The sequence below is a fragment of the Nyctibius grandis genome, chromosome 22 (assembly GCF_013368605.1).
Source record: "Nyctibius grandis isolate bNycGra1 chromosome 22, bNycGra1.pri, whole genome shotgun sequence".
NCBI classification, from domain to species: domain Eukaryota; kingdom Metazoa; phylum Chordata; class Aves; order Nyctibiiformes; family Nyctibiidae; genus Nyctibius; species Nyctibius grandis.
In genome coordinates, this window is record NC_090679.1 from 5,141,198 (window position 1) to 5,167,248 (window position 26,051).

Consider the following 26,051-nt stretch of genomic DNA (forward strand, 5'->3'; position numbering starts at 1 on the left):
AGCCGGGGCTGCTGCGCGTACGCGAGGCCGCCCCGCGCCCGAGCACGGCCCACCCCGCCGCTCCCCTCCCGCCACTGCCGCCCGCGCGCCTCAACGGCCGCCCCCGCTGCGGCCCCGCCCCACCGGCCGCCCCCGGCGCGGTCCCGGTCCGCCCCTCGTCCGCCCCTCGCACCCGGCCGGCCCCGGCGCGGCGCGGCTCGGCACTGCCCCCTAGCCCCGGCCGGGCTCGCGGCCCCTCCCCGCCCTCCGCTCCCGGCGCCGCTCGGGAAGATGGCGCTGCGGGTCCAGGTCAGTGCACTCGGGGCGGCACGGCAGGCGGAGCGGCGGGGGCTGCTGGCACCTGGCCTGGCCGTTGGGGCGCGACGGGCCGTGAGGGGTCGAAGCTGCCATGGTGCTGTCGTGGGGGGCGGCGGGCCGGGAGCTCGGGAGAGCACCGGGAGGGAGAGAGGTGCTGAGGTGCGCGGGTGAGGGGTGGGGGCGCGGGGGAGCCCTCGGGGTGGTGCGGGGCGAGCGGGGCGGCTGCGGTGGCGGAGCGGGGCCGTGCGGTGCGGAGGTTGGCCCTGGGAGAGGGGCGAGAGGTGCGCGGGAGCCGCCCGGGGAGCGGCGGGCGGTGCTGAGGCGAGCGGGAGGCGGCGGGCTCGGCCGGAGTGCCGGACCGAGGTGGCGGGCTCGGTGGGCTGTTGTGGGGCGGGAGCGGCGGGCTGGGGGCGTGCGCGGGGGAGGCGTGAGGCTGGTGTCGGGCTGCGGGGCTGGCATACGGGTGGTGCTGGGCTCGCTGCGGGAGCTGGAGCCGTGGTGTCGCGGTGTCCGCGGCGTGCGGTGCCGGTGTGGCGCGGGCACCTGCGGGGCTGCGGGGGGGGTGTTCCGTGTTTATGGCTACTCCTCGCCCGCGGGAGCTGGCCGCACCTGCGCTCCTGTTGCCAGTTCTTCCTGAAGGCACTGGTGGCTTCCCTGCTCCACTGCTTCCCTGAAAACCACAGGCAGCCCCTCTCCAGGACTTGTCTGAGATGAACATCAGCCACCGAAACTGTGTCTCAAACGACGGTGGGGGGGAAGAGGGCCCCAGAAGATGCTTGCTGAGGTGTTAAGCAACCAGAGCCCCTTGCAGCTTCATTGGATTGGTGGCAGCAGGCTTGACAGTGCTAGAGAGGCCATTTTAGGCATTTATTTAATTGGGAACCTGGCATGCTACATAAAAGGACCACTGAAATATTTGTTATCACCTCATACCCAAATCCCTTTTTTTCTTTTTTTTTTAAGCTATGGCTTTTCAGCAGTTATGCCCATCCTGTTGCTCTTGCATAGAGCTGGTGGAACTTTCTTAATAGAATGTTTTCAGTCAGAAAAGGCTGATTAAAATCAAAATGTCTATGGGAATTTGTCAGTGTCAGCAAAACTTTAATCAGGAACCTACGTGGTTTCCTGCCAGTTTGCTTGGCTCCTTGGCTGCCTGCCTGGTGGGTTGCTGCGGTGCTGGGCCCCCAGCATTTCTGGCCCTTGGCTCTTTCACAGCCTAGTAGGAGAGCTGCCAGGGACTTGTGAGAGCTGGAGAGGTGGGACCAGAAGTATCTGAAGAACTTTTAGCTTATTCTTGAAATATTCTGAAAGTGTGACAAGCAGGGAAAAAAAAAAACAAAACACACAGTATGTAACCTTTTTCATTAGGATGTGAATCTGTTTCTTTGAAAAAGTTACACATTGTGATCGAAAGTGCCACTTTTTATACAGGTCTGATTGAACTCCTGACTCACTTAAAGCAGCCAGCATCCAGCTGCTACATCTTCTTCATTGATGCTATTGTTTTCTTAGGAATCGCATTTCAGCTATTGATAAGGATTTGAGTCAAGGGGGTATCCGAAGGCATCAGTTTCATATGTTTTGTCTCACAATAAAAAAGGGATTGTGAGAGTCTTCTGTTTTCTTGAAGAAAATATGTATCTAATATAGAGAGCTACTTTTTGACTTCTTGTTGGTTTCTCAAAGTATTTTTTTTCTTAACAAAGTTGAATAATACCTATTGCTCAACTGAGTTGCCATCATACACAAGATGGTTGTATTTGCTGATTTCAGGATGTATATTTGGTTTCACTATCTGGATCAAGGAAAATCAGCACGTTTCCTCAGTGCGACACATAAAACAGCTAAGAAGTTGTTTGGCAGTCTGAGAATTCTGAGCAATTTCTGGCCATACCTCAAGCCTACCAATGCAAAACTTTGTCATAACGTTCTCCTGAGACCAAATGTGTCCAGCTAAAGCATTTCAAAGTGCTGAAGGTCATCAGTCTCAATATCTGATAAACCAGCTGTTCTTTAAAGGTCATTTTCTAGTTTTTGTTTAGGCTTGCTTTAAAAATTTCTGGTGGGTTTCCCTCATTGTCCTCCAGAGCTTTGCTATTTTAATGCAAGTTAATAAACAGATGATTTAGGCCTTGGTGATTGGGCTGATATCCCTGTTTTATTCTGGATTTTCTCAAACTTGTTGCCAAGTTTGTACAGACTTGAAAGTCAAATTTCAGATCAAATAGAGGAGGATCTTCAACTTTTGCTAGTTATGACATGATAATTTGGTTCATGCTTCTCAGATTGTACTGGAATTGTTCCATTATGGAAAGATCCATTGTAATTTATGTCTGAAGACTATCTTTGCTAGACGTCCCTATTCCCATGTTTTACTCCTATGATGTGTTTTTTGTGTTGTATTATGTTTTCCCTAATGTGTACGCTTGTATTTTATGAGTCTTAATTTTCACTTTAATTGGCATGGATCTTGCTTCATTTAAAATTGCGTTAGTGGGATTGTTACCTGTTCCTTATTTTTCCTCTGCCGTCTCTGAACATGGAGGGAGGGGAAGCAAAAACAAAGGATGTCTCTGTTGAGCTCAGTCTTTGAGTTACTTGATCTGTTCGTTCCAGAAGCAAATGTGCTATTTCTCAAAATTTCTCCAAAGGAACGAGTACATCGCTACTTTTGGACTGAAAATCAGGGACTCTAAAAAAGTTATTATTACTGAAATTCAGAAAAAGCTGATCAAAGCCAGGAACTCCATATGCACAACAATAAAAATGGGAAAAATACCATGATTTTTTTTTATTATTATTCAAAGTGTGTCTCTAGGAAGAGACATGCTTTGACTGACAAAACGAAATGTACTTTGGTTGCCAAAGACACTATTACTGTCTTGGATTTTTAAAAGGCATTTGAGCTACAGAATAAGGGATGTGAGATTGTGATGAACCAAATCTTTTATTTCAAGTATAAAACATCTTTTTGGAAGGGCTGGTGAACAGGATTTTGACTCAAACTTTTAAATGAGACTGGTCAAATACTGCGTGTTCTCTTTTACTCTTCTTTCTAGGCCATACTCAAGTCATGAAATATTTACTGGGTACCTTCTAATGATGTGGCTGGTTCTTGATGAGAGTTCCATAGGCTTTGGGAACCTGATGGATGCTGAAACTTCTGTGTGTAATGATTCTGAAATGTGCTCAGAGGGTTCATCTCTCCTGGGAGACAGGGACTAGTAGATACAAATCACATCCCTCACATATGGAAGAGATATTCCCCCCCCACACACACCCCCCCCCTTCTTTACCAAAGAGAACTTTTCCAGCTTCTAAGTGGAGAGGAGTTTTAGCTCCTCTGTTGCTACTATAGCTTCTGAATTGTTGCACCTTTCACTGATACTTGCGTCAGCAGATATAGACAATGCTGGCTCTTTCCAGGTGAAGTAATTTGATGAGTAATTACAGCTTTTAAAATGAAATTTGCCGGAAGTTTTCCAAGTAGCATAGCTCAAACTGTTCACTGTTTTCCATCTTTTCAACTCTCTTTAGAAAAGCTATGGGCTTCCTATCTGAAGACTCAGAAAGACATATGGATTGAACCATATTAAAAAAGACTTGGTAGCTGAGAGAATAAGAAATGGCCACTTAATTTTCAGAGTTACTTTTGGCTTCTTGTCACAGAAAGCCTCCTATTTTTTTGGTAATTTAAATGTGAATCAACTGGAAAGCTTAGCACAGGTAACAGTGCATGTTACTGGAATAGTATCTAGGTTTATAAACACTTAAAGAAATCTTACGTGGTTGAAAAGCCTTCATGGAAGTTTCAGTTGTGTTCTTTCCTAACAGAGTCTGGCAGAACTAGAAGTACTATGTAACCACCTATATGAAGGAACTGATCCAGCACAGCGAATGCAAGCTGAGAAGGTACTCTTGGAGCTTATTGATAGCCCGGAATGTCTTAGCCAATGCCAGCTTCTATTAGAACAAGGAAGGGTAAGTAACTGAAAGATGTGTTATCCATAACTGTAATCATGCTCATGGAAGCTCACGTAGGTTTCTCAGTCATGGGCCATTACCATCTCAGTACAATAAAGGCAAAATGCTTTTCCCCTTTTTGTACCTATTCTGCTTTATAAATTATTCTAGAATTTTTTTCATTTGGAGGCAGCCTTTGTAGAAGGGACAGTACCTTGCGTTAGAGATGTCGGACAAAAAGGGAAAGCATCTTAGCTTTCAGTGCTTTCAGAAGGGTTGTGATTAGGGGTTGTGTCATCTGTAGAGCAGTGTCGGGACACGGTGTGGTATAACCTGCGGTTTGAACATCACCTTGTTCTTGTTTGTAGCTGTTAGCTACAATGAAAAAAAATTGTACTAAAAAAATCCTTAAACTGCTTATCTGTTGTCTGTTAGTTTGAACCATTCTTCTGTCATTACTCAGTTTCATTTTTGGTGTTTAATTTCATGGTTAACTCTAGATAAAGTGATAGGGATTTGATTCAGGTTTCATAGTCCAAGCTAACTCCAGTATAATTCTTGCTGCGTTTTTCAAATCCTTCAAAAAGAGAGAGAAAGAAAAAGAGGAAACACATTTGAAAGTATCTTTAATCCAGGACTGGACCCATGGTGATCATCTCATGGTTCTAAATTATCAAGTGATTTAAAAACAGGTTTTAAAACCAAAGAACTCCACTGAATAGTGAATTAACATTTAGGTGAATTGTTTCCATCAAAAGGGATGATAGTTTTAGGTCTCCACTATTTTATTAATGTTCTGTAATTTATGTATGTTTATAATGAAACAAAAATATTACTAAAATAAATCCTTTATAAATTTTTGGTACACTTAACAAACATAACCAAAACCTGATACCCAGTCTGGTTTACTGATTATTTATCAGGTTTTGACTTATTGTCACTGCCTTTAATTAGCCTATTTTTGAATAATATCTTTTGATGTGTTTTTGTAGACGTCCTATTCTCAGCTTCTAGCAGCAACGTGCCTGTCTAAGCTTGTAAGCAGGGCATCTCCGTTACCTATCGAACAAAGGTTTGACATCCGTAAGTAACGTTTGTGGTTAAAAGTTCATTGTATTAGTTGGTTTTAAAACTTCATGTTAGCACAGTAACCTTTCAGTGGATGGATAGTCTGTTTTTCCTCTAATTCTCTCCATTTACCAAGCCTGTTATTCACAAGATGATAGTCATTGTGAGAGAGTGAATGTAAAGGTGATTGTGAGCTCTTTCACCATTTCTCTGCAATTAGTTCACAAATAACATTTCCTGGTTTCAAAATTAAAATAAATAAATATGTTAGCTCAGATTACTTCATATTTTAAAAAAATATTATTTTTTCAAGATAGACTTTGTATTTATCCCATAAGACACTAAAGAGATTTAGTTCATGTTTGTAAAGGATGAAAGTTGCAGATATTGCTAGTACACCTGCCAGTCACTTACATGTAACATTGCTCGTGATCAGCTCTTAACACTTGTAAAAATCATGCCAAGGCAAGGTCTTACTTGCAGGATTAAGATCCTACAAAATTTTACTTTTTAGGATTTATGTTAAAGTTATTGCTATATCCTAAAAGAGTAAGCAAGCATGCGTTAGGTCTTTAATAGTGAAAGGCTTTGCATGAGGAGCATATGATTTGATTGGATTTTTAGAAAATCTGCACTGTTGTATCAGTTCTGTGGGTAGTAGTACTCTGAAATGCGTGGCTGAGAATCTACTTCTTCTGATAAAAAGATTTCAATGTTGTTTTAGGGAAAAATTAACTTTAATCAGCTTTAATTTTGTACATTTCAACAGCTTTTGGAACAGGTGACTTCCTCCTAGGTAGAGAGGAATTTATGCAGCTGCAATGTGCATTACCCAGAGGGATGCTCTAGATTGAATTGAGAACATTCAGTAGGGATTCTTATCTGAAAAATCTTCTGTGTATCTTGAGTTAGCTGTGAGAGCTGCTGTTACATAGTGAAATAATCAGTGTCCGCTGTATGGAACTGTAATGAAAAATTACTCTGTTTTACCTGCCAGTGTTCTCTGAATTCACAAACTGTTGTCATATGTGTCCTAGAATAATGATCATGTATGTAATGTGTTTTGTGTTACTAAATGTTTAGCTGTATTTAATGACTTAACATAACTTATAGTTATTGTACTAACCATAAGAATATAGGTTTTTAAAAAAAAATCCATGCCTTAAGTTTTTATTAGAACCATTTAATTTACTTTACAGAAGACTTGTGTTGCTGATTTTAAAATGCTTCTTTACAGGAAATTACATTCTGAACTATGTAGCATCTCAACCCAAACTGGCTCCTTTTGTCATCCAAGCTCTTGTTCAAGTCATTGCTAAAATTACAAAATTAGGATGGTTTGAGGTAGTAAAAAATCAGCTCATCTTCAGAGACATTATCGCTGATGTAAAAAAATTTTTGCAGGTAGGAAACAATCGTTCAGTTCTGCCGTTTTTTTCTGTTTGGACCTCTTTGTTTTTAGTGATTGGCATGTTCTCTCACTTCGTTGTTATACACTTGGGTAGAAAAAGCGTGAAGAGTGTTGCTTAAAACAGGAGATCGCCCTACAGTGAAGAACCAGGGCGAGTTTGGTACTTGTGTGAGTTTGTGGGGTTTGATACCTCATGGTATTCATAGTGCTGTCATGGTTTTGTGTTGGCTTTCTTTTTCCAAAGCACTTTTTCATAGTGTGGGTGTAAAACATGAGCCACTGTTGTGAAGCCATTCTACTTAATGCCTTAATTTTTTTTCAACTGATGTGGAGATACGTTGCTCATAGTGTTAGCTCCAGTTACCTGGTTAGGAACACTGGTACTGCACCATCTGAAGAGTAAGATTGTCAAACGTTTTAAAGCGTGAGTCTGATTGTGATTCTTGTTACAATGACCACTACAATTGTGCCAAGCTGTCCGGTTCTAGAACTAGTTCAAACGTATTTTTTCAAGTGCCTGTCATGGAGGGTTGATCAAAAAGATACCTTTATAAACTCTTTGTGGAAGTGTTCACTGTTATGGTCTTATATTGTTGCTTTTCTATATAAGCAGTGGGACTTCACCTGCACTTTAATATTTAGCAGAAATTGCTAATACCCCTGCTTCTGACGTTACTGAGGAAAGCTTGTGTAAAGATAGAATTGTGGTACACAAAACTGCAAGACTGTATATGTTTGTTATGTGGTTGTGGGCCTTGTTTGCCCCATTCCTTTTTCACTTTATGAGAAATTGATGGTTCATATTTGTGTGCATGGGTACTTAGATACCTGCATATATGTATATTCTCTCTCCATTGTCCTGGTTTTGCAGGGATAAAATTTATAGAATCACTTTTCTGTTCCATGTTGTTTCAGTTTGTGGCCAGCTGTGGGGTGGTGATCAAGGCCATCAGCAGTGAAAGCCAGGGCAGCTGCCCCAGGCTGGCCCACAGGTGTATTCTGTAACATTAATGGCAGAGTCACTATAAATGGGAAAGCTGCTGGGGGTGGGGGTGTCTCTTTGCTCTGTTCTCTTCTTCTCTCCCTCTGTCTCCTTCTCCTCTCTTCTCAATGATTGCTATTCCTGGAGCGACTTGCCACCACTCTGTGGGCTAAGTATAATTTTGTGGTTTTTGGATTAGCATCAGTATTGGTTTCCTTGTTTTATTAAATCTGTTTAAATTTCAACCCATGAGTCTCCCTCTTTTTCCCAGTTCCCTTTCTCAGCTGGGGAGGGGTCTTGGGTGATAGAACAACTGGTTATTGTTTAGCCCTGGGTGCGGGCTAAATGGAGATATCCATACGTGTAAAGACATTCTGTCTCACGTAGGATTATGGTGTACAATGCAGGGAGACAGATAATAAATTTAGAGTGTTTATATAACTTTACCTATTTTAGCATATGTATTTAAATCTAACACGTCACAAAAATTCTGCATTCTAGGTAGGGATATGGGGAAGTTTGGGAGGAAAGATCACTCATCTTCCCTCTCCGGTAATTCAGTGAGGCAGGAATGTTCTTGTTTTACATTTCCTTCTGCATTATTTCCTCTTCTCCCATTACATTGGTCACTGTTACAAAGAAGATGCACTACAGGATAGAGAAGTGATCTTGGTACATAGTATTTGAAAATGGGAAATAATTTCTCCTAATGTCAGAGTGCAGTCATTCGCTATGGACTGTTCACTATGCAAATTTACAGTCAAATCTAGAGTAGGTACTGTCAGACACAGTGGCTGAAAATATAGGATATCCAGCATCCTCTGTGAAGTAAGATTGGAGAAAGTAATTGGATGTCGCGGGTTATTAGCCAGACTTGTTTATTTCATACATTTAACATGTGTAAAAAGTCTGGGAGATGGCTACTCTGCTTAAAAATTTAATACAGATTAATCTTTCTGAGTGTCTGTGTGAACGTAAACCCTAATACTTAGTTTGGGAAAAATAATAAGAAAATTTAAGCTATTTGGAGATTTATTTCCAAAATGATCCATTATGTGTGTGTGTGTTGGTGAACCTGGCAACTCAACAAGAAAATATGAAGGTAACAGTTTGTTTCTTGCCAATGAGTTTCTCATTTGTTTTTCAGTCTTACTTTGTTTATAATACTGTTCAAGTTAATGTACTTTTTGAGTTACATTGGGAATGTCTAATAAAAGATAAGTTGCAATATTCTGTTTATTAAAAACAAACTCAAGTATACTTCTCCACCATTTTGCAGTTATTTTTATGAATGTACTGTAATTGGATTTTGCATTTATTATTAAAATGATTGCAGTGTGACTCTTCAGTGTGTAGCTCATTAAAGATAGAGATTTAAATACAATATTTAGCTTCTTAAGAGATTTCTTTAGTTAAATTAAGAATTCCTGTAGAAAAGAAAATTAAGCCATAGATCTACTAGTGAATTAAATCTTAGATAAAAATTGAAAAAATAGTCCCTAAACAATACTAATATATGTTAATAATTAGCATATGGTAGTTTCAAATACATATGCATTAGCATTCCAGATCAAGGTTCATTCAGTGTGAATTTGAGTGTGATTTAATGTAGAAAAAGGGATTAGCAGCTAGGTCTGCAGTTCCCAACTCCTTCATAATTCACCACACAGCTTTTCACACCTGTGAAAAAGGAGAGGTTGCATTTGCCATTCTTGCAGGTTTGTGTGATCTAAGGAACAGTCATATAGACTATTTTAAGACTTTGGTATGTACAGAAAGTTGTGTTCAAATCACAGTGTAAGGTGTTTAATCTTACTGGATGCAGATAGGGCAACAATGCAAATTTTGCCAGTGAGTTCTCTGAAATTGTCACTTTTGATTTGCTTTGGTGCAAGTGATAATACAAACTAGCTGACAGTGAAAAGCTAGGCTTCTTGGTAAGTAGCCACATTCTTCATTAGTTGAACTTTGGGTGATCTTCAGAATTGTGCAAATGAGTGTGGTGGTGACAAATATCAGGAAAATTTTGGCAGGGATGACATTGCTTTTTGGACACCGGGGAGCTGAGGCTGCAAACTGCAGCTGTGAAAGTAAACCTAGAGGTCTTCCCCCTGACTCAATGGCAAGTCCTAATTGCAGTTTATTTTAATTGTTTATAACAAAGTAGATTTAATTTTTCTATAAATGTGTTGTAGTAACTCAGTGAAGACAGCTAAATTTTATTAATTAAATGCAAAATTCTGCATTGTATCTGAATTTCAAAACATTCCAAGGAACTTAAGTGCTGATGATCAGATCGTACCCTCAGATACAAATGTTTGACACCTACTGCCTCACTTTTTAGACACAAGTCCTCAGAGATGGAATATATCATTCAGTTCAAACCAATGCATTGTGTACTACTGTGGAGGGAAGAGACTTAGTTTTTTTGATAGGTATCATTTCAAAACTTTTTTTTTTTTCTTGGGAGTGCGCTGTTGAGTGTTGATCTTTTTCATCCATGTGCAGCTCAATTTTTTTTTAATGGTTTGAATTTCTTGCAGCTTGCCTTACCAGTTGTAGAATACTGAACATACCTTTGAGAAATGTGTAATGGTGAATTTCTAGATTGCGGCTACTTAGAGTCTATTTTCAGACTTGTTTTAGTTATCATACAATTCTTAAAATTTATGATGAGGTTTTTTTTCAGAGCTAATTAGGGAGTTTTAAGGTCTACTTCTATTAATGTTGATAGAATTTGGCATGGAAGCCTTCTAAACAGCTTAGGATATGTCAGCTTAAAATTTTCTCTTGATTCTAGAAATGTTGGAAAATACTAAATACAAGCTGTGATGTTTGAGCAATCCTATCTGTTTTTTTCTGTAGGGCACTGTGGACCATTATATAATAGGAGTAATGATTCTCTCAGAACTGACTCAGGAGATGAATCTCGTAAGCATGTTTGGTTTTTTTTCCTTCTGCAAGGGATGTATGTATTGCTGATAAAGCAGTGTGTTGTATGTTTCTGCCCTTCATAACAATGGTTGGAGAAACATTTCTTAGATGTGAGGGGATAAACACACCTTCCTTCTCCTGCCAAAATACATAGAGAGACAAGAAGTCCTTAGCACAGGGACTCTACCAGATACATACCATATCTGATACGAGGTAAAGTTTCTCTCATCACAGTCACTAGAACTAGTAAACCAAAGTGAATGATAAACTTTTTCAGTTGTATTTCTGCTAATGATTTTCTTTTGCCTACATCTTAACCGGAGGAAGTGCCTCAGACCTTTCAATCCAGAAAGAGAGACAACCTTGAAGGGAAAAAAGGAGGTGCTTCAGGAAGCTGTCAAGATCTATATTTAGTGCTGGACCATAATTTTCATTTCTAGTGTCAAGTAATTGATCTGCCAGATCTACCTATCATCTAGTTTTAGCAAAGAAGGGAGCATTGTTTATTATGTCCTAACTTTTCTTAGGTTGATTATTCAAGACCTTCAGCAAAACATCGTAAAATAGCTACCTCGTTCCGTGACACCTCTCTAAAGGACATACTGATGCTTGCGTGCTCTCTTTTGAAGCAGGTGAGGCTCTTTATAATTGAACCTAAATTGTTGACATCATAATTGTCCCAGTTTGAGTCCTTAATATTTTCTGAGTTGATGAATTCTGAGCTTAAATAATTACATGGCACTCAGTTAAGCTCAAGTGACCAAAAAACTTTGAAAGACAAAAATTCCAATCTTCCTCGCTCCGTGTCTCCCTTCCTACCTCTCAATCTTTCTCTCTGTGCCACCTCTCTCTCTTTATATCCTGCCGTAAAGGATGAACTATGTAAATTCTGAGTTTGTCTTCTTTTTTGATGTTTTTCTTAATTTAATTGTATCTCAGTTTTGCTGGGCCTACCATGTCAGTATTTGCTAAAAGAATTATTTATTAAACTAGGAGCAACCAAGAAGACAGACAAATTCTCTATCTTGTGGTATGGCAGTGCAGTCAAATCTGACCAAGGTGTTTTTCTCCTTCACTAGTTGCCTTATCCTCTCTAACATTTTGGGGTAATTCAGGCTGCAGCCTCTCAAGAGCCTTGACAGGAGGTAGTGAAGAACAGCATGCTGGAAGCTAGGTTTCTCGGGACCAGGCAGGTTGAACTGAGATCAAAGTGGAATTTGCACTGTCCATTTGTGAATTTGCAATTTCCATTTTGTGCTGATCAAGGCCTTCTGTAGCAGTGGAAGTGGCACTGGGAGGTACCATTCTGCAACTCTCTGGTTTTGAGAGCAGCTTATTTTTTAAATGTTGCCTGATTTCTATTCTTTGACCTATTTGGGGGCACTGGTTTATTCACTTTTTCTGAAAACCCAATGAATTAGGTGTTGAAATGTGGATGCAGGCATTTAAGCTAAGAATGTCAACGCAGATGCCATCACAGTGGGTCAGTAGACAATGGTAGCGATTACTTTTTAGCTGAAGGTATAATTCTCAAGGTTGAGGTATGTGATGGAGGTACTGCTGTAAGAAGTGAGATAAACTGTGTTCGCTTAAATCTCTTTCACAGTATGTTTTTAGTCTACCTAGCATGTTTTACCTCATATTTGCGATAAATTTAAAGGGCGCATGTGGTCATCTACCAGTGCTCAGGTGAGAGGGAGAATATTTTTTTAATATATAGAACAAATAAATAATGTGCAAGCCCTAACCTCTAAAGAGGGAATGCTCTGCTAATGTACACAGGATGACTTAAACCAGTGTTGGAATTGCATATTAATGGAGAAATCATACATAATTTAAAAGAAGAATTGGGTATTTTTGGAAGGATCTTCTTAGATATAGTAAATCCCATTACACAGCGAAACAATGAATGTATTTGTGAGAACCTGTATCCTGTGGCAGCCACTTCGTAGCTTTCTTCAAGTTCACCTGGTCTACACATACTTTTTTAGTCTCTCCTATGTTGAAAGGTTTGTATGAGTGACATCACACAGGTTTCCAGACAGAAATGTAAGAAAATTGTAATTAGTATCTTTATAATGCCAACTCTAGTATAGGTTGCTGGTTTTAGAAATATTTCGGTGTCCATAATACACTGGAAAATACACTCAACTAACAAATGTGGAATCACTAAAATAATTCCAAGAATTTAAAAGTTACAGAGAGCATTGGTGGCAAAACAGGTTCTGTTTATACAAGACATACAGAAATTCAGTGTTGATTTCAAAGCTGAATTCATAATTTAGTGTCAATTGTAATGTGGTGCAACAGTTATTATCAAGTTAATGAGGCATCTAATAACACAGTTGATTTTAATTCCTATCATCTGAATTTAAAAACATTTTGTTAATAAACTTGAGATGTGACTTTGAATCTAAATAAGGAGCAGATGAACTAGATAAAGTTGTTGCATTTGCCTTTATTTTATTGTTTTTCTAGCCAAAATTATGTCAAGTTTTCTTTTTAATGTTCACAAACTGCATCAGTGACTAATGAATTTGAGGTTTGTTTTCAGTGCCTTTATGTAAACTTGAGGTAGTAATTTCTTTAAGATAAAATGTTGTTTAAATTATTATAATTACAGAAGGGGATCGATAAAAAGGTGTTCTTACGCGCAGTATGTTGAGAATAGACTTCCAAATCCCAACAGCTTGTTTTGCTTACAAGGTACTTTTTTATTCTGATGCTGCAGGGGTTATAAAGCAGTAGAGACACTGACAGCTGTATTCATACAGGTGCTGTAAACCGCTACATTCAGATTACAGACTGTTCGTGTCACTGTTGTTTAATGCCAGGTTTTTCTAGACTTACCAAAGCAACAGTCTTTGACTATGCATACTGTGAAACTCGTTCTGTTTAGCAGCCTGGACATGAAACTGAAAAATAACCAATTATTGAAGTATATTTTACCCATAGGATGTATATGATGTATACTCCATGCTGGTCTGGAGTAACTGAAAGAGAAAAATATGGAACCTCACAGTCTAATTTTTGCAGTGAATGTTAGCACTGTTTTAACAGACAGTATCAGTGACATGCTGAGTTTTACCTATAAGTATTTTATGCAAAAGGATTATTTCACCAGGCTTTTAAAAATTGTAAGTCTGGGAGCTTTAGCTTGACATGGAAGATGTCTCTGAGATGGTAATAATGATTTTCCCCTTGCCTTTAAGGAAAGACTATACCTTTTATTGTTGAAGGACTTATTTTTCTCTTAGTATGTGTTCTTTTGCTCTGAATTTTGCAGTTTTATATCCAGACATTTTCCTTTTCAAAATTGTTTTTAACACATGTTCTCTGCAGGTGACCTAATGAGATTTCATTTCTCCTTAGCTCTTGGCAAAACCTTTGACCATTCAGGACCAACAGCAGCAAAGTCTAGCAATGCAACTTTTGAAGCTTGTACTAAACTGTCTTAATTTTGATTTCATTGGAAATTCAGCTGATGAATCTGCAGATGACGTATGCACTGTGCAGATTCCAACAAAATGGAGAACAAGTAAGAAAGGATCATAACTGTTAGTACTGTCTGAAGTCTATGCCCAGTGGATTGTGTAACTTCTTTTGTTACAGTACTTGCAAATATAGTTTTTAGTGTGGAGTTGAGTTTTTTGCTGGTGAGTTGTTGGTAAACCTCCTCTTCTTTTTCTCTCACACTTTTCCTGTTGTTAATTTTACAGACAGAAATAATAAATGTAGTCTGTAACACAGATATTCACAGTAAATCAAATTATTCTAATTAGACACTGAATACTATTCTTAACCCTGGCATATGAACCCCTTGAAGAGGTACAGCATTTGTAGCATGTCTGTTTTCTCTTGTCTTCTTCCTGATGAGAAAACTGTGTGAATATTTTTTTTTTTTTTTTTAGTGTGTTTGTTTGGTTTAGGATGTGAGCTTGTTAATGAAGGCAGCAGAAGGGTTGCATCTTGGTTCTTAGACTCTAGAGGTTTGACTTCCTGGGCTTATACAGTGCAGATGGTGGTCTAGTGTCAATATGTTCAGGCTAGCTTTAATGACATTACCTTGGGTAATGGACACAGTTTAGCGCTAGCAGCATGGAGCTCCTTGTAGGCTAATTTATTCTACTTGGCAAAATAAATGAACCTGATTGGGAGTCTGTTACAGCTAGCTAAAGCAGCTACACAGTTTCCCATACCCAAGATGGGAGATTTAAATCTGGCTTACGTGTATAGCATGACACTCTTGTAGTGTTTTATATTCCTCCTTATTTCAATGATACTGTTCTTCATCAGTTTCCATGCGTAACTCTGTTCGTTCTTCATTAATGTACAGTAGCCTCTAATGGCAGTGTGAGGGATGAGGAGCAAGAATATATGGCAAGCGGGGGAATACTGACAAAAGGCTGAATTTGGGCAAGTGACAGTAATTTCCCAAGACACCCTAGGAAGAAGAAGGGGATAGGTTTTCCCAAGATTTTAGTTTAGATACTTTAAATTGTCCATGGAGGGATCTCCCTTTAGTCATTAACACAAAGAGTGCCTGAGGAAATTAACCTTTGTTGTGTGATGCTTTATTTTACCCAAGTCTTCATATAAAACAATGCTTATAAGTGGAACAACTTTGGAATGTAACTTAATTTGTGGGATTACTTAATGATGAATTATTGGTGAACTTTTTCTACCCTGTTGTTACCCCTTCATAAAAGAGGGTAATGTTATAGTTCATTTGATGTGATTCCACAGTGAATTGGTAACTTGGTGCTTAAAGTATTTTTTTCTGTTTATCAGTCTGTAGACTTCAGGATAGTCTGTGGAATGTTTGTTAAAAACTTGCCTTTGTTTAAATACAGACTAAACTAATCCTTAGTATCTGGAACCTGTCTTGTCTTAGTGTGCAACAGTAGTAACCTGAAAAAATCAGTTTACCTACATCTATTACAGAACAGTGTTCTGTAAACAACTGGGAAAGTACTGCATCATCTGCAGTTTAAGGGAAGTATTCTTTACGAGCTATAGGATAGATTAAATGTGATAAAAAGAGAGTAGTTCTTTGTTTAATATAGTACAATGAGCTAATTAATGCATCTATTCATAGTTTATTCTCAACTACAGTGATATCTGACTCTTAACTGTTTTTGTTAAAAATAAGATGATTCTATTAAAATAAAGATAATTATTGCTTGTAGAGAGTGTTAAAACCAACTTATCTTTTTCCGTAGTCTTCCTGCAGCCAGAGACCTTGGACCTGTTTTTTGATTTGTATCATTCCCTTCCACCAATGCTGTCTCAGTTAGTAAGTGACATGTAGTGATTTACACTCAAGTAATTACGGAAAATAGTCTTTTTACATCTATACTTTGTCCAAAAGACCCTGTTTTATTCTGTGCATTAGCATGTTATGAGTCCCCTGGCTCAGTGCCCAGTCACGATGTCTTGTCTTTAAACTTCAGCCTCAGTTTTCATTTCTGAACCTGAAAGCATTCAAATCCTTCCTCCCCCAATTCAGCACTACTCAGCCACATAGAAAACATCCACCTAATTATTTTGGTGAAGCCAGAAGCTGTTGTAAAAGAGAATTTTAAAACTGAGCCATATTTGTGTTCAATGATTGTATAGACATTGCTGCAAAGCTAATCCTCAGCCACATACACAGAATGTACTACAGACAGCAGTAGATTGGATTGCTCCAAACATTGAGATGATTATTCTGAAATTTAAATTTTTTTTTAATCTTACAGTATTTTTTCTATTCTTCAGGCACTTTCTTGTTTAGTTCAGTTTGCTTCTGCGAGGAGTTCTTTATTCAGCAATCCAGAACGTGCCAAATATCTTTGTAATCTAATCAAGGGAGTGAAACAAATACTTGAAAATCCACAGGTATCTTTTTATTTTTCATTTTATTTATTTGCAGTGCTAAAACAGCTGTGGATTTGTTTTTCCAGTTACAATCTTAATTAATTTACTGAATCTATCAAAACGACTTTCAGCTAGACATGTTTGCTTTGATTTTTCTATTCAAAACAAAGCAAACCCCCTATGCAAATGAAATTGTCACCCAATTAGCAATAGTACTCATAAAATTTCTATTAGATTAAGCTGTTAACTTTTAAAAATTTGCTTCTTCAAATTTAGGGTTTATCTGATCCGGGTAATTACCATGAATTCTGTCGGTTTTTGTCTCGGCTAAAGACAAACTATCAACTAGGAGAGCTAGTAATGATGAGAGATTACCCAGAAGTCATCCAACTTATAGCAAATTTTACTATTACTAGCCTACAGGTAAGAATATGCACAGGAGTGTTTTCTTCTGCTCTTGAATGACAAAGAGGACTGATCCTTGTTCTCTACATTGGTGTTTTTTGAGGAGGTGATGAGGCTTGTCTTTACATAAAAGAATATTTTGTCAGTGATGTAACTCAGATTTCTAAATTCTCTAGAACTGGTTCCCACTCTTCCTATCAAGTTTTGTAATGGGAGCAGATTTAAAGAAGAAAATGACAACTGAAGTAGGAGATAGATGGATGTTAATCCTCCAGCCTTAGTCCTCATCCTCAAAAAAATCCAACAAACTAAACCCTTTATGTAACCCTAAAATACTTACACCTATGCTCCTGTGTGAACTTTGAAGTGCCTACACTGACTAGGTTCTTGAGTTCTGCTTTTGTGCCTATATATATATGTGTACACACACACACAGTTGCCTATATCCTGAGCTACTGAATGCAAAGTTCCCATCTGAGCTGGATTCAGATGCTACATGGAATAATGTCTAAATTTTTGAGGGACCCACAATTGTGTGAGAGGGACATATATCACAAGATCAGGATTCTCACAGTGTTAAAAATTTTAGATTTATTTTTGAAACACACCAAGATAAAGGCATGCACACTGTTTGAGTAATGCTGCAATTGTTATTTTAGCATTTCCTCTGGAGTCTTTCTCTGGTCTTTGGAATAGCAGCTGAAGATAGTGACCTTTAGGAGAAGATTTTGACTTTTAAATTTCTGAGTTGCCAATGGCAGCTCCATAAGCTTGGAAGAGAAAAGACAGTTGAAGTTGAGGTTCCTGCTCAACAGTTAGGATTTTTGAATGGGCCTTTTAATAGCACTTAAATCTCACCGTGCACTGTGTAAGAATCTAGGCCTAGCTCTGAGTTTCGGAATCATGGATTTCACTTGAAGGAGGCAAGAGTTCCTACAAGTAATTCTGGATCTACTCTATAAATGTGTGCCATAGTATGTCTCCCTTCTGACTGGGTCCTTCAGTAGTTGTGTGAACGAATAAGGCTACTTAACATAAAAGCATCATGTTTCGCAACTAAAATTTCGCACTGGGATGCTTTAACAGAAGTATGTTTTGTTTTCTTATAGCACTGGGAGTTCGCTCCAAATAGTGTTCATTATTTGCTAACTCTGTGGCAAAGACTGGTAGCATCTGTACCTTTTGCGAAAACGGCAGAGCCCCACCTCTTAGATACATATGCACCTGAGATAACAAAAGCTTATATTACTTCTAGACTGGAATGTGTTCCTGTAGTTATAAGGTAAACTTGTAATTGCAACTTTAAAACTTTAATATGGAATGTTTAATTTTCTGATTTGTTGGCATATTATATTTTGGTTATGTTTAAAATCTAAGTACACTGGTTCTGATTACCATGGTGATTTCTTTAGATTATCTTAATTGGCTCATATCATTTTACTCCTTTTGCTTATTAAATCCAGGCCAAAATCAAATGTAAAATCTAATTGTTTTTCCTCTCATGGACCTTTGTGTTTAGAAAAAGCCTATTTTCCCCTCCCTCCTTTTTTTTAAGACTACTTAAATTAACTGTATTGTTCAGCTGTGACATGTTTTCTCTGAGTCACGTGGAGCATAGAGTAATGGGGGAAAGCAGAATGAACCACACACACAAGAAGGGGTGAGACTGGATAGAACGAGCTAGAGAGTGGCAAGATTGAAATCGGACAATTTAAAATTTCTTAGTTCAAATCTTCTTTTTAATAGTTTAAGTAAATGACCTTATAGTCCACATTACAGTATAGCAAATAAGAAAAAAGCGTTTAGGTTCCTGAAAGGATTTCATTTTCTCCAAGGGCTTTTATGAATTCCTGCTGGTAGGATCTCCTGTCAGACTGTGGGACTGCAGAACCAGCCACATCTGCTTTTCCTTTTCAGTTTTACATTACTGAGATGATGTAATTTGTTCAGTTTGTGTGAGTTTGAAGTGCATTCAACTTCACCGTTGTTGTCCTTTTGTCTCAGCTTGGCCAAAATACCATGTCTGCAAATTATGTAGTCTGTCATCTTACTGTTTAGTGGCTAAGCTGTAGCTGGTGTTCTTTGCCTTATGTGATGACTATAGGTATGGTAAAGGCTGACTTCCTACTGGTTCAGAATCATGACCTTCTCTATCATTGTCTCAGGAACAAGAATTAATAGTACCTAGGGGAGCTTCTAATGTTCCAGTGGTAGGACAGGGAAGGACAAGTAGCTGATTGCAGGTGCAGTCAGTTTTGCTGGGCCTTCTCTCAACCAGCCTACGCTTCTTTTGGCATTTTTAAGTTATCTTCTCTGTTCAGCTTTTCCGTAATTGAATCTCAAGTTTGAACCTTCATGTCTCAGCTTTCTTCTCTACTGAGTGGTACATTCCACATCAGCTTCCAGACTTGAAGCACTCAGTAGGGCTGAGCCTCTGGGTCAAACCATCTGGCATGACCAGCTTGAATGAAATGTGCTGGTGTCTTCATCAGCATCACCATCAGCACTGAAAATTCAGTTTCTTTGTTTGGCACCGATGAGAGATTCTTCTGCATGTCCTTGTTACGTTGTGGAGGAGTAAGCTTTCTAATCTGTGAAAAAAGTCAATAGGGAGAAGATGAGGAAAGTACTGATCTTCTCTTCTACCAGTGTGTATCATTCTTAAGACAGTCTTGGTAATGCTGTTGGCATGTATCCGTTCCTAACTCTTAAGGGATTTGTATACCACTGTGGTATTGTCTTATTCTGTGATGAAGATCCTCAGTTGTGGCATTTCTGTAGATGGCAATATCCAATGTAGCATTTAATGTCAAACATCCAGACTATTGAGAAACATGGGATGCCTGGGAGCTAGTTTCATAAGACTTTTTCCATTTACTCCAAGGAGATTAATTGATATCTTTGCAAACAAATCCTGTTTTCTGAAATGACCATTTTTCTTGCAAACCAGTGTTGTTGGTAATGTCACCCTCTGTGCAGGAGCCATCCAGCTGGGTCCTTCAGACAGAGAAAGTAGTAGCTTGGAACAATGGAAGGAAAGTAACTTTTGCCCTTTTGGGGGATTTGAATAGCTGTTCTTCCTTTTGAGTAAGGGTGAGCGAGGAACTAATGATTCTTTTACAAAGGGTCTCAAGAGGATGCTTTTCTACAAACTAGGAGAACTTTTATTTCAAATATTTGTAAATACCTGAGAAGAGGTCTGTTTCAGACCATCTTGAACGTTAGGGTTTTCAGCCGCTGTGTATCTTTCAAAGCCTGGATGTTAGCACTGTTAGCTTTGTTAGCTTTTTGGATGTTCTCTTTATCTGTAGAATGTTTGTTGCTTGTGCAACAGAAGGGTAACCTTCTGATGAGTGATCCTTCCCTATTGTGATTTGTGTAATGAGTATAGTTACACTTTACGGCAAGGGCTATTGGTCTCTTTGTTATAGGCATTCCATAGGATTTACAGCAGAATAAAATGAAGATTTATAAATCAGTTGCGTGGAATTTTACTGAAGTTTGCTTGTTCGCTTTGGTATCATGGTCTTGTGCTTAATTTGACGAAATTGTAAAATCCATTTCTACTAAGTATTCCATTCTTTCTCCCATCATCCTCTGAGAAGGATGCTGCTTGTTGATATTCTGTTCAGGCACAGTAGACCTTAGCTCTTCAGGATTTACCTTTCTGTGTTCATACTGCCAACCTCATCTCCTCTCTTCTTTGATTTTTAAATGGTGTGTTAAGAGGAAGGCACAAATAGAATACTGTTCTGTGTTTGTGTGGATGTGTATGGCTATGTATGTATGTAAATAAACGAGATCTTATGTCTGTCTGTTGTATTCACCAGCTCCTAAGGCTTTCATAGTTCGTCAGTTCAGTGGTTCAAGATCTGGATGGGAAAACATCATCAGCTTTTAAGCAATAGGGGCTAAGTGGTTACTTTTTATCTCTGTTCCAGAGATGGCTTAGAAGATCCGCTGGATGATACAGCTACAGTTTTCCAGCAGCTGGAGCAACTGTGCACAGTTAGCAGGTGTGAATACGAAAAGGCCTGTACACTGCTTGTACAGTTGTTTGACCAAAATGCACAAAACTACCAAAAAATATTGCACTCTTCTAGTAGGAATCCTTTAGAAATCACAGTTCAGGAAGGTTAGTATTTAATTTAATTTTTAGACTGTGTTTTATGTGCCAATAACCATATACTTGCATTTGAAAAAGAGTGGTGATCTTATGGCAGATAACACTTAGACCTTGTCTCAAACTTGGAATTAATGATCTAAGTCACCTTGCACCACATTTTCACTAGTCTTTGTAATAAATAGGATACATTGGCAGTTGATGTGTTTGTTTTAACATCTTGCTACAGCTTTGGAATAGAGGCATGAGAGCTGTAAAAACTTTTAATTTCTGAAAATCAACATTTTAGTGCCTCAGGTGCCCTCAGGGGAACCAGCTGCAACTTGATGAACATTTTTTGAAAATGAAGATGTTAACTTTCGTTCTTTTTGCATTTAGCTGTCTGTAAAAATTAGTGTAACATTAAAAACCTTAATTTATTTTAAGATGAGTTACCTAATTTTCAAGAGACTGAAGTTATTTATTGTAGTGTAAGTTGTAAAAATAAGTGCTTTTTTTTTTTCCCCCCCATATACCTGTTTCAGTCCTCTCTGTGTCTCGCTTAAATTCTCTTTATAACTACTGGCTCTTTCCTAATATAGTTTTCTTATGGCTGTTGCATCTTTACATGGATAAAAGGTGTTGTTTGGAAAAGGTGAGACAGGTTGCTGCATAATACAGCTGTTTCTTTGCATGCTGTTAAATGTTTGTGATTTATTTTGATGTTCTTTTGACAGTTTGGATATGCTGATTTTCTTCTATGTAGGAGTCGTTTTTTCACTAATTTATAAAAGACCTCCTACTTATCTTTTTTTTATTAATTCCACTTTCCTCCATGTACCTATCAACTTTTATTTGGGAGAACTTTCATTAATGACCCGATTTCATTGACCAGCTGCAGTCTGAATTTATACGCCATTCCCCGATTGTGGGGGGCCAAAGGGAAATATCAGCTGCATTCTTTCAGTGTCAGTGCTCTGGGGATTGCCATTATGCATTAGGAAACATTTGATGCAGTTTGAATATTGTGTTTCTTTTCTGCAAACTAAACATTTGTGCTCAATAACTGTTATATCCCTTAGATATACATAGTTAAATTTAGATGTTTAATGGCTTTTAATGTTACAGAATAAGTTAATGTAATATTAAGATCTCATTTTATTATACTGTCTTGCTCTCTATATCAATAGTGATGCGGTCATGGTTTACTAAAACAATAATCCCCAAGAAATGGGTCATTAACAGTAGTTAATGATTACTTGTGATCTATGGTAATGACTGATTTCTTTGGGATTATTGGTGTTATAAACCATAATTACAGATTATTACAGCAATAATTATTTTCTAAAAGAAGAGATGTTGTCTGCCTCAGTAATTGCAAAAGCAAATGCACTAAAAATTTTGAATAGTGAAGGTATAAAAGAGGGAAAGAAGTCATACCTATTAGTTGGTATTGTGCTAAGAGAAGAGAGCTATCATCAGAAAAAGAACTAGGTACTTAAAAATGAACTACTGCGATTTGTAAAAGGGAAGACCCATTTTTATTTTTAAAAAGATTATTGGCAAAAGTGGTGGCTCTACTCTTTGAACCAGCTAGCACCCTTTGCAGTTGCTTTTTGATACCATCTTCAAATGGCCATTCTTTAGTAGCTGTTAATGCTAAATTCATTTGAGCAATGTCTGTTCTAGACACTTCAGCTCCTTGGTGTTTTGTTAATGATGGTGCAATCTCTTAGTGTCCTACGTTAACAGCTGTTTGTACTGCCATGTGTAGTGTGTCTGATGGGGTTTTCCTTGGAAACATCCCCTTTGTGAAGAAGTGCAGGTCTTGAAACAGGGAAATAAGTTGATTTTAGGACAGCTGGTTCTGTCCTTCCAGATTACTAGGAATGGAACAGGAACAGTCTGAGAAGATATTTGGAAGTCTTCCTCATATATCTTGGCTTGTCTCAAAAGTCAACACTTTTTCCCTGTCACAAAGTGTTTTCTGTTACAGATCTCAGACTATTACATATTTGTGTGGTATTTGTTTTTAAATAAGACTGAGATTTAAGATAAACCTTAATGCTTTCCTGTGCTTGTGTTGGAATCATCTGCATGTTATTCCATACTCTGCATTGTCTTTTCATGTATATTTGATCTCAGCATCTTTTTTTAGGTACAGAACACACTGTACTATATACCTCTGACTGAAACAGAATTACTTACAATGTATAGTTGCCCAATTCAGGCCATAAGGACACTGAAACACCTCAGAACTATTAATCATTCCTGGTTGAAGGAGCTTAGGAAGTAGAGCATTCAGTGCTCTCTCAGTGCTGAGTTTTTCAAAATACAACAATGCAAAACATGAAGGAGACTAAGTGAAGTTTAATGTTATGTAAATAAAGACTAGTTTATCAGAGATTTGAAACAAACATGAAAAAACTGAAGACTTTTGGTAGATACTGTGCATGTCCTGATATGTATGTAGAAATATCCACAATGAAATATTGTTTTACAGTCGTAATGTAACCTAATTTGTTTATCTGTAGTTTATCCTTTATGTTAAACTTCAAAATGTGCTCAGAAGACATTTTATTCATCTGGGTATTGTCTTCACTCTTGTAAGTTACTCTGTCGTCACTTGGTAAAGTTCTAGTAATGAGGGCAAGGCATCTTCTAGTTGATGTAACGATCTCACTTATTGAGAAGCCTTGTTTGTAACTTACGTGGAAACTCTTCCAAGTTGTCTTCGCTCTGTTGTTATTTTCAAGCAATTCATTTTAATTTATTACAAAGTATATTTTGCCAAATGAAGATGGAGTCTAAAAGTAGCGTTACTGTTCTATAGTCTCAGTGCATTTCGGTTGAGGAAGAAAACTTCAGTGGTATCCTGAAGTTTTAACAGACCTATATGTTACTTTGCTATGCAGGTCTTAGTTCTGATCTTACTTTAGGGAAAAATACTGCATCTTTCCTGAGAGGAAACTGTTAGTTACTGGATTCACAGCTTAGAAAGCTGAAGTAGGAATCTGTGTGGCTTGAGTAGGTATCAGTAGGTCAAATTTAGTGATACTCCATGTTAATGTGCCAGAGATATTAAAATAATCCAGGTTTTGCAACGTGGCAATGATTTCCCAGCAGAGAGAGGCCAAAAGAATTCCCCTGAGCTCAGTGTTTGTAAACTTCAGAGTTCCATATTTATAAAGTGGGATTTCAGTATTTGAAAGCCTGTACAAAATTGGTATTGGTACATTGTACTTTACTTGATAAGGGCTTTGCGAGTGAATCCTATAAGCACTTTAGTGGAAACTGACAGCTGAATAATCTGGAAGATCAGAAGGCATGACAGCACGGCTTGAAATGGATGAGCTCTGTCTTTCAAGCCCTTTTAGAAAACAGTCCACAGAGACTTTCAAAACTATGTGGTAGTTCACAAACTCTTTTCTTGAAGAATATGCCTGGCTTATGATATAAATATTTTCTTATGTGCAAATCACTTTAGTAGTTTAATATTACAAAGAATTCTTTATTTGAAATAGAACTAAGAAACAAGTAGATGGTAGTGAGTCTCCATTACTTCCTAACACTATAAGTAGATGTAACAGCCCCGCTGTAGATAAAATTATTCCGTGCCTTGAAGTAAACTTGTGACAAGCAAGTGAGGATACTGGATTAATGGTATATCTAATCATACCAGGCTGAGTTTGCTGAATTTGTATTTTAGGTTAATTCTTTTGTGTTTTATTTTTAAGCATGTCCAGGTTAATAGGCTGTTCTAGTTTATATGTCAGTTCTGCTCAGAACTTTTTTTAGTTGATTTGTCTGGGTAGGTTTTACGTCTGGTAAAGGGAGAAACCTAACCATTCTCTTGACAGCATTCTGCAGTCCGATACCTTATGGAAATGTCTTGTACTAGCATAATGGTTTATAATCATTAACTGTTCTTTCTTTTTAACGATAGGACGTCTGGCATGGCTTGTCTATTTTGTGGGTACGTTTGTGGGAGGACGATTAACATACACTAGTACTGATGAACATGATGCCATGGATGGAGAATTATCCTGTCGGTAAGTATTGCTTGTTTTGAATTCTTTATTTTGACTTTTTTTTTTAATGATGTTTACTATCAGCAGATATTTTGAATTTAAGTGTGTCAGCTTTTGTGCAGTTCTTGGATGGTGGGTGCTCAAAGACTGTACTGACTTTCTGTGGACTGAGAACATTTCACTGGCTTTGATCTTTCCTGATCAGCATCCTGAGCAGTGAAGGAGTCATTAAGGCTATAATTTCAAAACTATGTTTCAGAGGAGGGGAAGAAGATTAAAGGCAGATACGTCTCTTACTATAAGCAGTGTTTATATATGCCCATGTAGCTACTGTTTTCATTTGTGCATTATACATGTATATAAGTGTTAATTTTATTAGTTGTGAGTTATGGCTGTTATTTTCTGGACTACTTCCTTTACATTAATTGTTTCGGGTGAAGAAGTGCAGAGGAATGGCTGGTCAATGATTGAAAATTTAGACTTAGTTTTAGACTAGAGGTTGGAATAAAAAAGAAGGCTCTATATTTAAAAATTCACATGCTAGAGTCTTCTTTTTGCAAGTTTTATGGCAAGGGGTGAGCTAGGGATTATTGTGAATGATATGTATTCCTTATGGCAAACACGAAGTAAGTGGCAAACACTTCCTTAATCCTTGTTCTCACCCACAAGTATCTTAAAAAAGGCGTGCATATTTGATCCTGTTATTTACATCCACTAGCTAACACATGAAACAGGGCATACAACTTAGAATTGGATAAAAAGCTTTACATTTTCTGCTTTGTTTCTTGCCTTCCTAATCTACCCTGGGGCTCTGTGGTGTTATCAATCTTCCACTATGTTTTTATTAAAAGTGAGAGGTTTTAATATACGGGCTTACAGATGAAGTAGCTACTGACTTCTAATCCAGTGACTGTATATTTCAAAATTGGCAAGAGGTGAGAATAACTTTTTGAGTTGCTAGGGAATTAGAATTTCAAGGAATAGGTAGCAGAAGAACAT

The 26,051-nt window shown here is 38.2% G+C and overlaps 1 protein-coding gene across 1 annotated transcript in view; it reads left to right on the forward strand.

Annotated features, from left to right (window-relative positions):
* The first annotated feature begins 232 nt into the window (after positions 1 to 232).
* The window catches only part of RANBP17 (RAN binding protein 17), a 163,258-nt gene continuing 137,439 nt past the window's right edge, over positions 233 to 26,051 (forward strand). The window contains exons 1-13 of the mRNA XM_068417218.1: positions 233 to 288; positions 4,132 to 4,278; positions 5,253 to 5,343; positions 6,566 to 6,732; positions 10,587 to 10,652; positions 11,183 to 11,287; positions 14,028 to 14,193; positions 15,878 to 15,951; positions 16,416 to 16,535; positions 16,791 to 16,937; positions 18,029 to 18,201; positions 20,861 to 21,054; positions 24,968 to 25,073. Coding sequence (XP_068273319.1) covers positions 271 to 288; positions 4,132 to 4,278; positions 5,253 to 5,343; positions 6,566 to 6,732; positions 10,587 to 10,652; positions 11,183 to 11,287; positions 14,028 to 14,193; positions 15,878 to 15,951; positions 16,416 to 16,535; positions 16,791 to 16,937; positions 18,029 to 18,201; positions 20,861 to 21,054; positions 24,968 to 25,073 — 1,574 coding nt within the window. The 5' untranslated portion in view covers positions 233 to 270. The remainder of the gene's footprint in view (positions 289 to 4,131; positions 4,279 to 5,252; positions 5,344 to 6,565; positions 6,733 to 10,586; positions 10,653 to 11,182; positions 11,288 to 14,027; positions 14,194 to 15,877; positions 15,952 to 16,415; positions 16,536 to 16,790; positions 16,938 to 18,028; positions 18,202 to 20,860; positions 21,055 to 24,967; positions 25,074 to 26,051) is intronic.